The sequence below is a fragment of the Genypterus blacodes genome, unplaced genomic scaffold (genome assembly GCF_046128005.1).
Source record: "Genypterus blacodes isolate CSIRO-AG114 ecotype Tasmania unplaced genomic scaffold, CSIRO-AGI_Gbla_v1 ptg000003l_1, whole genome shotgun sequence".
In the NCBI taxonomy this organism is placed as follows: Eukaryota; Metazoa; Chordata; class Actinopteri; order Ophidiiformes; family Ophidiidae; genus Genypterus; species Genypterus blacodes.
In genome coordinates this window covers 8,554,758-8,567,234 of record NW_027466817.1, presented here as the reverse complement: position 1 = coordinate 8,567,234, position 12,477 = coordinate 8,554,758, and the positions used below count along the sequence as shown (strand labels likewise).

The 12,477-nt window shown below is 41.8% G+C and overlaps 1 protein-coding gene across 2 annotated transcripts; it reads right to left on the bottom strand.

Moving 5' to 3' along the window:
• Positions 1–835: 835 nt before the first annotated feature.
• Positions 836–11,070, bottom strand: fgf12b (fibroblast growth factor 12b). 2 transcript variants are annotated; one of them, XM_076143140.1, is made up of 6 exons: positions 10,872–11,070; positions 9,213–9,323; positions 7,368–7,471; positions 5,302–5,500; positions 4,625–4,667; positions 836–1,411 (listed from the first exon to the last, which is right to left on the bottom strand). In XM_076143140.1, the coding sequence occupies exons 1-6, from the start codon at positions 11,068–11,070 to the stop codon at positions 1,330–1,332; spliced, it is 738 nt and encodes a 245-aa protein (XP_075999255.1). In that variant the 3' UTR covers positions 836–1,329. The 2 variants fall into 2 exon arrangements, with proteins under 2 accessions (XP_075999255.1, XP_075999247.1); XM_076143132.1 differs by lacking the exon at positions 836–1,411 and having other exon boundaries at positions 4,507–4,667.
• Positions 11,071–12,477: the final 1,407 nt, after the last annotated feature.

Here is a 12,477-nt window from a genome sequence, read left to right as displayed (position 1 = left end):
TTTTTTAACGAACTCTCAGATATTTGATGTTAGATGTGTGACTTTAGACTGCAGAAGATTAAACTGAACATAAAGAGTGTTTCCACGCTGTGGGCTCAGTGTTCTCCTCACATTATGAGGACTCTGAAGCATTGGAAGGACATTCCTGTTGAGTCATTTGGTTTCATGTTACAGCAACATATAAACAAGGGAGTACGTTCACCAGGGTGTGTAGTTTTTACAGACAACAGTAAAAGACATTTCTATTGGTCTGTTCTCCATCCAGCCCTGTGCGGGCGTCTTTACACTCATTGGAAGACCTTCTCAGAGGCAGTATGGTGTGGATTATGATTGGCTCTTTCAGTTCCCTGCATCCCATCATAATACATCCATCAATGTTCAATCCTGTGGTCTTTAAAGTCATTTTGTAATTTTACTTTTCATTAAAGTTTCGAGAAAAAAATCAATGTAAAAAATCTGTCCTCTGTCTGGCTTTTTTTTTTTTACAGTGCAGCTTTTTATGTGGCAAATAAAAGATTTTAATAAAAAGTAAAATTTTAAAAAATGACATTAGACCACAGGGCTACCCTACCCCCCCTAAAAAAATTCACTCAATCCAAACAACAAAAGCTGAGCTGAGGCAGCCCTCCACCCCCACCCCTCCCCTCCCCTCCCTGACTCTTGTGTCATCACTGCTTAAATGGCGTCAGAAACTGCAGCTAATAAGCAACATGCATTCAGCAAAAACATGCAGAAATTAACCAAATCGCTTTACTTTGGTGTGATTTCACTCTAAAAATACAACAAATAAATTCGCACGGAATAAGCTGATTATAAAAATATTATCATGTCATAAGGTTCCAGGTGTTTTATTGTGAAAATAAAATCCACTTCCTGTCTGAGTGATGAAGCCAGCTGATGGGAGCTGACTGGATTTCCCAAAGATCATCAGTGAATCAGTATAAGCTAAATTTACACAATATCAAATATTATTAATTTAGAATTTGATATTGTGTTTATCCTGTTAGACACAAATACATTGAGCTTTTGGTTTCCAATCTAAAACTGTTTAACTTTTAGTCCTGTGTCTCCTGATATATTTGTCATTATTTGTTTGTGTTGTTTGTGATTTATGTTTTTGTAAAAAAAAATTATGTCATCAAATTATCTTTGGTTTCTGCAGAAAGAATGTTCAAGCTTTGTATCCGATTGGTTTTGAGACTGGTGTCTCCTTCAGCTGGACTTAAACAAGTTCAGATGATTTTTGGGAAACCTGTTAGGTAACTTGTGAGAAGAAGCAAGCGTAAAGGTCAGACAGGGCAGTGCAGTGCCTGAGCTCCATCCAAAAACTCACTGCCATCCCCTCCAGTTTGACTCTCTTTGTAACACAACTGATGCAGGCAGTCTGACATTTGACCTCCGCTCCCTTTTCCTATACTTTACAGCTCCATAAAAAGACACATTGTGTTCCAAACAGCAGGAGGTTTAAAACGCTGAGTTAGTAGATGAGTTCAGAGTAAGACAGCGAGATTTCAAGGCAGTGCTTTAGTCTAAACAAAGCAGGGCAGTGTTGTCGAACTTTACCATCGCTCCCATCAGCCAACACCCAATCACACTGCTGGGTCAGTTACCGCGGCAACCATGAACAGTCAACTCTCAAAACAGAAAAGGGAACATGGTGCCACACCTGGATGAACTATTTTTCTACATGCTTATATCTAAATAAGCAGAAAAATACCATAATAATCTACTTTAGAATGCCCACAAATGTCTCATCTTACGAATAAGGTGGAATGTGCACGAATTGAATAACTTTAAAGGGAGAAAACAACTGAATCTGACCCGTCACAGACCAAAGTGAAGCCTGGAATGTTCTTTGTTCCTCCTCAGTTTGCTCTCATCTTTAGTTTTATTAGTATTTTCTTTAATATAAGGGGCATTTCTATAATTAAAAGACAAACACTTTTAACATTTATCTTTTGAATGAACTGCATGATAAACAACCCAAACCTTTCTGGGATAAAATCAATAGTCTTTGGTGTGAATGTCAGTAATTAATAATAAACATCCACATTCAAAGACCTTTGAAAAGAATTAAGGTTTTTTTTTTTCAACAGAAACAGATTTTTATTTAGTTTTTTTGCTGTGATTAATTAATAGTAAAGATGTAAGTAATCTGTGAATATTATTGCACAAATTTGACGTTTTTATTGCAGATTACATTTATAGGAAAAAAGATATAACAATATTCAATTTTTCTAGTGCTTTTTGATTAAGACTCCCCGCCCGCCCCACAAACCCAAAAAACTAAATGTCCGGCGAGCGTGTACTCAAATTGTTATTGGCCATATCTATATTAAAGCTCCGCCCCTTTCACATCATTAGCTTGTGATGTTTGAGGCAGTTTGAGACAAAAGGTTTTCAACTAAAACTAATTTAAAAGTGACATTCCCTTTTTCAAAGAGCTCCAATCAGGGCTCAGCAAATCCTCTGCAGTTACATTTGGCGTTTAATTTTACTTCATTTTTTTTAGCTAAGAAGCTGCACATTTTGTCTGTATACTTCTGTAAAGGCTGTGAATTCAATTGATATTTCTTTCACTTTTGAAAAATAACAGAATTTGCAGTTCTCCCTTCTGTAGTAACTGATTTGTTTACAATGCAACTGTCTAGGCAGTAAATGGAAGACAAATTCACTGAAAATGAGACGGCAGAGGGTTCAAACATTTCACTATGCTAAAAACAAAACATAAATGTGCTGTAGTAGTTTTTTGTATCTAGACACACAGTATGTAACACATGCTGTCACATATCTCCAAAGTGTCATCATATCACACTGTTCACCATCATCCACTCAGTCCACTTCAGACTTCACTTCAATTAATGACTAACGATCCCTCAAACTGCTGTGGGCGGAGCTATACGTTTGGAAATAAGAACATGCAATATTTTGTATACATGGTCTCAAAAGAAAAAAAACAAACAAACTAATCCAAATCCCAAAAAAAGTTTTCTGTTCGACCCTGAACGCAGCACGTGATTATTTTTAGGTCCTACGGCTGATCTTTCACTTTTTAGCTCATTAGCTGAAAATCGTGTTTACTTTCCATTTCTACATTGTTTTCCAAAATCATCCATCAGTTTCTTCATTGGTTCCTTCTTTGTCATTGTTTTCAGTCAATTTCTGTCAAAACCAATCTACAGTCACTTTGGGGCCTTGTTTTGCAATTGTTGTTGCAAATTTTCCCAGGTCAGAATTTGTCCCCTTTCTTTACTTTATAACATTTCTCTTCTTGTTTTTCCTGATTTTTCATGGTCATTTCCCAACCTTTCCAACCTTGTTTCATGTTTGATCCAGATTTCAATTATTTTCCAGGTTATTTCCAAAATTCACCTGACTGACTGTGATTTCATCCTATTTTCTCTTTATCCATATGACAACTTCTACGCCTCAGTCAAGAGGAAAAATGTTTGCTGCTTTTCTGTGGATACATATCAATCTACAAATTGGTGGATGACAAACTCCAATAGCAATGAAAAGTATGCATGACACTCATCTGAATTTCGGACTTTGCTGGAGTCCGACTACTCTAATCGCTCTACAAGCTGCAGTAAAATGCTGTGATATAAAAGTTAAATGATAAAAATTAAGTTACCCGTTGTCCTCCGGTAGAAACAGAGCAGGGAGCATTTGGAAGGATTTCAGGATTCACTCAGTTTCACTCTGCACCCTAGTGTCGGCAGTGTCTGCAACTAAAACCCAACGACCCCCTAAGAACACAAACCAAACAAGCAACATGTGGCAGCAGAAGACAGAGATAACCAACACGAAACAGAGAGACGTCTTCATCCTCGGCAAAACTTTTGTTTCCGATTGGACGGGACATAGAAGTAAGGGACAAGAAGAAGAAGAAGAAGAAGAAGAAGAAGAGGAAGACGAAGACAACGAACTAGAAGAAGAAGAAGAAGAAGAAGAAGAAGCGTGTGCCAAAAGTGCTGAGTCTTTGCATTTGTTTTTGCAAATGAAAGGACGAGTGAAGTTTCTACATGGCTTAAAGCTCAGGAGTTCTCAGCGCTCGCTCGACTCGGAAAACATTTGGAAAGTTGTCGTCATCCCGACAGTGATGAAGACGATGACGACGGCAATGGTTATGATGCGATGATGGTTATGAAGAGTAAGATGTGCTAGCTTCCCAGGCGCCATTTCATCAGCAGGGCTTTTTGCATAAAATGTACATAAATGAAAATCATCCTCCTCGTCCTGATTTGATAGATTTTCAAATAAACCCCGCCCCCACCCTCTCTGTCCCTGTTAGATTTTTCTCTAAAATATTTCATCACCAGCAAGAAGATTTTTCCCATTTTTTAGCTTCTTTTTTTCTTCATTTTTGCTGTTGTCACCGTTGTCGCGTTGTCATCGTGGCGGTTGTTGTTGTTGTTGTCGTTGGTGTGGTTGTTGAACAGAGGGAGTGTTAAAATGGGAGTTCTCCTCCTCCTCCTCCTCCTCCTCCTTCTTGTCATCCTCAGGGGCTGCAGGGGGCGGTGCAGGCTACGAACCGTCTTGCTCTGTGCAGTCCTGCTGCTGCTGCTGCTGCTCCCCGTCCGCCTTCTCCTCGCCGTTCAGCTCTTCAGAGTCTTTCAGCAGCTTCTCCTCAATCTCGTGCAGCGACGGCTCCTTGTACATACACACTGTGGGGAGGGAGGGATGAAAAGGGGGAGGAGAAAAGAGGGGGGGCAGACAGGTGTGGCAGATTACAAGAACAAGAAGAAGAGAGAGGGAAGAAGAACAACATTTGGAGAAAGGGATGAAGAGCAGAGGGGGAGGAGGGCAAAACAGAAGTGAGAGGATGAAAATGGGAGAGAATGGGGAGGAGGGGGAAGGGAACAGAGGGAAGGGCAGGGTCAAAGGAAGAGAGGAAGACAGAAGCAAGGGATGGAGGGATGAGCAGGAGGGAGAGTATGGAAGAGAAGATGTGGAGGATGGAGAGAGAGAGAGAGAGTGAGAGAGATCAGATGAAAGCAGAGCTGCAGCTTCATGTTTCCAGTTTAAAGTCTCTGTGTGATATTAGAGCTTCAGTTTGTCCTTAGACTCAGAGGAAGAACCTGCAGGACGAACTCTGATCCCTCAGCCTGAGTCAGAGGTGAACTACCATCAGAACCTCATGAGACCTGAGCACGTTAAAAGGATGGTGGATGCAACAAATGTCTCTAACTTTATGAGGAAACACTTGATTTACAATCAGTGAACATTGACTTGGAAACTGTCATGTTTGTGTCGCTATCTCTCTGTGTGTATGTATGTGTGTGTGTGTGTGTGTGTCACCTTCAATGGGTCTGGGGACGAAGTGAGAGGAGGGTTTGGTTTTCTTCACTCGGTTTCCTTTCATAATGACTCCGTCCTTGTTGAGGCCCAGGAACCAGGCCCTGCCGGACTCATGCTGCCGGTACAGCGTGGACGAGTAGATGACGTAGTAGTTCTCGAACACCGACTCCTTGAACTTACACTCTGCTGTGAAGATATCCTGACACACACACAAACACACACACACACACAGGTGAAGAAGGGAGAATGGGATTTGCTTTTGAGGTGATTTTGAAACCTGTTGATGCTTCTTAAATTTAGATTATTGTGCCACGTTTGTTCTGCTCTGATTGAATCTCAGCTCCTCCCCGGCCACCTGTTATAACCAGAGGGCACATAAACACACACACATACACCAGCATTAACATCTCTTATGTCCTAAAATTATGATGAATGTCACATTAAAGTCACATGGTTCACATTGAGTTCAAGTTCTGAATTTAACAGTTTACCGCGTTTATCTTTCCATAACGTTTCAGCGGTCATTGAACTAAGCCACCACCAGAGAGCATTATTTACTACAAACTACACTGAAAACACTATGAGACGTATTGTATGGATGTGTAAATGAAATCAACATAATTTTAGATTTAACTATTTGTATTTCTGACACAACCTTTAGTTTTGGTGTGTATGCACGGCACACTTAATCTCAGATTTAGGGAGCATAAGGATGGAGATGATGGGCAGATGGAGAGAGGAGGGGATGAAAACACAAAAAAGGCACAAATGTAAGAAAGAAAACACCAAATGAAGAACTCTTGGTTCCTTGGTTCTTTTGTGGTTTAAGGTTTGATTTGTCCCAGTCTAAGAAGTCTAAAGTCTAAAGATCAGAACACATCAAGACCAAGACGTGCATCTATACCAGTGTCGAGTCTCAGCACTTGACCAATCCAAATTTAGCTGTAGAGCCTCTTAGGTCAGCACCCTGAGGTTCCACATCCAGACCAAAGTGTCAACACGAGACCAAGCTGCCCGATGAGGCAAAACTCAGCTGGAAAATATCCTCTTCCTCCGCCTCCTCCTCCTCCTCTTCCTCCTCAGCTGGTTTCACATTGGGAGAGAATCTGTTTCTTTCTCTCCATCACTCCCTGCAGCAGCATAACAGCTATCAACCGCTGGACACTGGAGGAATTCACACTGATATTCACTCTCATCATCATCCTCACCTTTCTTGGCTACTTACTCCAACATCCTTCCAACAAATTTAAGGTCGGGCTCTTATGTTTAAATGGAACGCTATGCACCCTCCCCAGGGTTAGACCCGACACCTCTCAGACTGAAAAATGATCCCAGACGATTGAATCTGTGATCTCATTTATCTGATCAGCACCCAGAGTTCATGACCCCATGTGAGGGCTGGAGCTTTGAACGCTGCTATACAACACCAGTACAAGACTCACATCACTGCAAATGCTGCATCATCCTGCAAATCTATGTCCCTCTGCATCCTGCCCTGACTCATGAGCAACACCTGAAGGATTTCTGAAATCTATTTCTGTCATATGTACTGTAAGTTGTTCTTATCATACCTTTAAACTCTTTAATCTCTTTTCAACCATTTCATCACTTTTCTTCATCTTTTAATTTTTACTGAATGTTTCAACCCGAGCATATGAAAGGTTATTGTGAATGTACCAGCACCTGTTGATGAGTTCATGTACAGCAGGTTACGTACTGCCTGATTTTGATATGAGTGGCACTACTCCAAACACAGGATATACCTAAACAGGGGACACTTTATCTGAGAGATACAGCGACAGCTTGGTAGAAACATCTGGAAATCAGATCCCCCCTCACACAGTGGAAGAAGTAGTTCCTGTTATACATGAGAGGCCCAGTGAGTAACTTTATCCTCCCTTAGCCCAGCTTCAGAATATTTATCCTAAAATTGTTTTGAGAGCAAGGTTAAGCATCGACTCTACTAAAGTGACACACACACATTTAAATTAGGTGAAATGGCAGATGGATGGATGGATGGATGGATGGGTGGGTAGGTGGGTGTTTGGGTGGGTGGGTGTCCTTACTGATGTGTAGAGGAATCCTTCTGCATTCATAGCAACATAGAGTCCAGCTTTCACTCCCTGCATGGCCACAACTCTCAGACCTACAGGGATCAGATTAAACAGAGCTGTAGACAGAGAGGGGGGGGGGAGCAGGAGAGGGAGGTAGTGGGGGAGAGAGAGAGAGAGAGAGAGAGAGAGAGAGAGAGAGAGAGAGAGAGAGAGAGAGAGAGAGAGAGAGAGAGAGAGAGAGAGAGAGAGTTATTGCAGAGTTAGTGACAAAGACAGACTGTATCAGCAGCTGGACGTGGACCAAATGAGGTTTAGTCAGATCATCAGTTTTAAGACGATGATACTGATCATGATACGCAGAGGAAGAGGATGAACTATTTTGGACTTTGGACTTTTCCCCCCTTCATAACTTCAACCTGCACTACCTGGGCGGCTCTAACAACACATTTGATGCTGAACTTTATGCAGGAGCAAAGAGATGACGGCTGTGGGTGACAAAACTCTTAGACTGAGGCTACGCAAGATTGTGCGAGACTTGCAAGCTGATGTAACCCGTGATGCAGGTGTAGAGACATTAAATAGAAAAACACTGAAGGGAAAGAAGTGGCAATTTAATTCACCACATTGATCACCTGATCGCCAAAAGAAGGTGTATAAAGAATCTTTGGCTGCTGGGGATGTAATAAGACGACTAATACTTCCAAATGGCGGTAAGCCATAAACACAAATTCCACGACTGAAAACATCCACAAACACACTACAGGCACTTTTTACAAACATGAATGTGTTACGTATCAAATGTACTTCAAGAAATCCAAACTTTTTGTCCATCTTTCTTGTTGTTCTTGCTTCTGGAGCTTGTAATGAAAAGAAGAATCAGGTAGCTAGCATGAGCAGCATTAGCAGCATTAGCCTCCAGGCCTGAATCATCATTTTTTTGCCGGGTGGTTCAAAAGATTTTGCACCAAATGTAAAAGAAGATGATACAAGATTATAAAACTAACAGGAGCTTGGCTGTATGAATGATATAAATATTATATCAGTGGAGGTGGTGAAATGTCAGGAGGAAGAGGAGGAGGAGGAGGAGGACAGAAACTAATACGGGATGTGGAGTCAATAACAGCCAAAGACAGAGGGCAGAGGAGACGAGAAGCACAGGTCTTTTTCTTTTCTGTTTTCTGTCCACAATGTGCTTTCCACAAAAAAAGAGAAATAAAAATCACCATACAGCAACTCCCAACAATCAAAGAATGATACTAAACCTTTAACTGGTGCGACTGCACGCTACATGTTGCTGATGCCCACTCGCTGAGGGATAGGAGCATCAAAATTCACATAATCATACACAGCTTCTTGTTGTCCTGCATCAAAAAGCGCCACAGGATTCCGGGAAGCAAGCTTAACATAATTCTATAAGACCGATAAGCTGCCAAGTGTAACTCCTGGAACAGATCCCTGCTCATCTGAGGTGGATCTCTTTACACAGACTTTACTTTCAGCAGTTTTCAAAAAGCTCGGTCATGGTTTTCTCTGCGATTTTTGGACTTAAAGACAGCCAAACAAGCAGATAATGTTCGTGTAATGTTATCTAAGGCTTCAAATTTGCAAACTCTTACCATAAGTTTGAAAAACCTTCTGGGAATGTTCCAATTTGGAAGAAGGTTTCTGTCTAAGTAAAGGTATATTCCAGTTTAATAAGTTCCTGTTTTCTTAAAGTATAACTTCAACGCCTTGAACTAACATATCGGGACATACACTGAAGATTCCCCTGGAAAATTCAAGTACATTCTGGGAACCTTCCAGAGTAGGAATGTTCTGTTCAAAGCTCAAAGGCCTTTGTGAGGAGCAGAGACTCACTGTAGTCGCTGTTCTCGTCCTTGTTGCCGCTGATGGCTCCATCTGGCTGCATCTGCAGGTAGAAACCCTGTTCACTGAAGAGACGTGTCACAATCCCCTTCAGCTGAGGCTCTGAAACATCACACACACACAGAGGCAACATGTTATTGATGCAAACACACACACGCACACAATCTGACCAGCGGGGGTACTAAGTCCTTCAGATTTACTCATAGTAACATATGCGAAGTCACTTAGAGAGCTCGTCCCAAACCAGAAGTTCTGCATCTCAATACACAAGAAAGTAATCAGGCAGCCATGCAGTTGGCCTACCAGAGCCGTAACAGAGCTGCAACCCAAAACTCAGCCGGAACAGACCCAGCGCACAAACGTAAACAATGTGTCATCAAGATCTTTAATTGTCACATACCTGTCATGAATTTCTCTTGGAGATTAATAAAGTGTCTATCTATCTATCTATCTATACCTTTACATATATGTAGTGAAATAGAGTAAATAAAGAAAGCCGTCACTGCAAGCAACGCCTTCACGCCTTCACCACTCAGCCAGCACAGCTTGTACCACAACACACAACCACACTTCCTGTCAGAACACACAGTTCATCTATCAACTATATTTGTGATCAACGATTTATTGTGAAAAAATTGTCTGACCAACAGTCTACAACCCCAAAGAGGTTTGATTTACAGTGAGATGAAACGGAAAAGCTAACAACAGTCTGATTATTATGCCTTGAATACGCTCAATTTATTTAGATATTTGATATTTTGAGTGACAATATTGCGAATATTAATTGTCACATAAGCTTAAGTAATGGTCTAATGCTTCTGATGACAATGTGGGCCAGAAAGTCTCTGACAGAGATGGAAATAGACCCAAACATGGAGAGACCAATGTGGGGCAGGACACCGTGCCACTTCTATAGAGAGACTGAAGGCTGAGAGAGAACCACAGACTCAAGAAATGGTTGAAGTTCGGGGGACGTGTCACAGTGTTTGGGGAAGAAGTGACAGTTTTAACACCTTGGTGAGCCTGTGGGACAAAATAGTCGGCGTCAATAACACCTCATCACATGCTGCTTCTCAGACAGAGATGTGATGAAGGTGGCACATCTTTAAAGGCTGCTGTTAAGCCACCACAGCCACATTAGCATCTCAACTCAGAGCCATGGAACTGTTCACTTACTTCACATTTTAATACATTAAATTACATTTAAAACTTCATAAGAATTCACTGTGCAGGTTAAGTACAACAAAAGATCCACAATCGACTAAGTGCAGTTCAGTGAGGATCTTTTCTTAGGTTTATATTTATTTATTTATTTATTTTTATTATGAAATAGGTGGTACAGACCGAGGGGCCGATACGTACGTTCAGACAGGAAGCTAAACATTTGAACTCATCCCAAGCTGACTTCACCCATCACGTATGCACAGGTTAAAGTGAAAAAAGTACAGAGAACTAGGTTATAGTGAAGGAAGAATCAGTATTTAGAAGCAGGTTTCCTTCAATAAATGCAGTTTTTCTCAGACTATATTATTAAATCAATAACACTGACCTTCTCGGGAGTCAAGTCATGTTTCCTCCTCATGTCTTGTGTCAGTACATCTACACACACTGCAATAGATGAAGCAAAGGGTTCTGATGCTGTGGACCAACCTGGTTTTCGCCGTACGGGCCTTTTCTTCCCACTGCAGAACCGAACTTTGCTGAACACAGTGAAGAAGTGTCTCTCACATAACGACCTTGAGTCTTTACTGGGACTCAAACGCCTCTTGCTTGTCGCTACCTTTTCACCGTTTGACTCCCGAGCTTGGCGCTTCTGTCGGATCAGAGAGCTGGCGATGGCCGCTGCCATCTCCCTCTTGAGGTCAGCAGATCTGCTGAGGTGCAACTCTCCACTCCTGCTTTGACTCCAGAATATGAGAAAGTTTGTTTTTATTCTCAGATGGGTGTCATGTCACTTCCTGTTTAGTGGAGCACGACACGTGATGCCCCCTGATGCAAAGTAAAAATGGTTCAAGAAGTTTGTTGATAACCGCGTTCTTGCTTATGGTCGCTCCATCACGTCAAACTGTCCAAACTGTTTGGAAACTTTATGGATCCATTTTGGGAAACAACCAGTACTCTGTGTTTATCTCCATGATGAACTCCACTGCTGTTCACTTCAGTGATATTCTTTGGAGAATTTTACTGTCATGTCAGCGATCGATCTCCTGCAGCAGCTGCTGAGTCATAGACTCTGTCACAACTTTGACAAGTTGAACTCCAAATGCCATGGATCCACTTGAGAAGCTCCCAAAATATCTCAGAAATACATGAAGAACCTTAATGATTTACTACAGTGCTTCACTTCAGCTAAACAGCAACAAAAATACTTCTTTGTACTGCAGTGAGAGTGTAGAACTGATGGTCTGACTCAAGGAGAAACCTAGCTGCTTCATTTTTAGATTCATGCCAATTACAGAAACAAATCAGCGTGGTTTCAAACTTTTTCTGGGTGAATCATTACTGTTATGGGCGACAAAAGTATTTAATCAATTTCACAGAAAACTTGAAAAATTAATCCATGAAGTTCTCTGTGGTGGATCATCAGTCAATAAAGGTTGTAACACCACATGATGTCATACAACATCGATGTTTTGCTTTCCTCCATTTACACCTCCATCTTCCATCTCCATCCATCAGCGACTTCCATGGAGCTGATGGCCGCTCTGTCGACTCACATCCATCTCCACTTGTGCCATTTTAATTTTTCATTTGAGGACTTCAGGGAATTCATGGAAGAGAAATGCCGCACTCACCACGCAGAGGGTTGATGAAGGAAAACGAGCAAAGTCTTTCTGTTGAGATGCATCAACAAAATCGCCACGTTCAAAGTATCCCAAAGTATCAGCAGCACCCAGCTAACAGAAGAGACGTGGCAGCAGAGTCTCTGCTCGTCCTCTCATCTACTCTGCTGCTTCTGATTCTATTCTACCGCTTTCTGCTCTCTCGGCTGCTCCTCCTCCTCCTCCTCTTTGCACTTGCAATGAGAGCGATACTGAGTGTGATAAGAGGCTGAGAGAGAGAGAGAGAGAGAGGGAGAGGGAGAACTGGCATGGATAAAAACAGAGATGGCCAAGAGGGCTGAGAGACAGAAAAGAGATGTGAGGTGTGAGAAAGGGCTGAGAGACAGAGGGCGAAAGGACCAGGAGAGAGGGAGACAAAGGGAGAGAGGGGGAGAGGGTGAGAAAGAGAGATGAGTAAGTTGGGAGAGAGGGGG

Coding starts and splice junctions, on each gene's coding strand:
- fgf12b (XM_076143132.1), bottom strand. CDS start 11,070: ATGGCAGCGGCCATCGCCAGCTCTCTGATCCGACAGAAGCGCCAAGCT. Junction 7,472..9,212: donor GGACGAGAACAGCGACTACA/GTGAGTCTCTGC, acceptor CTCTGTCTACAG/CTCTGTTTAATCTGATCCCT. Junction 5,501..7,367: donor AAGGATTCCTCTACACATCA/GTAAGGACACCC, acceptor TGTGTGTGTCAG/GATATCTTCACAGCAGAGTG.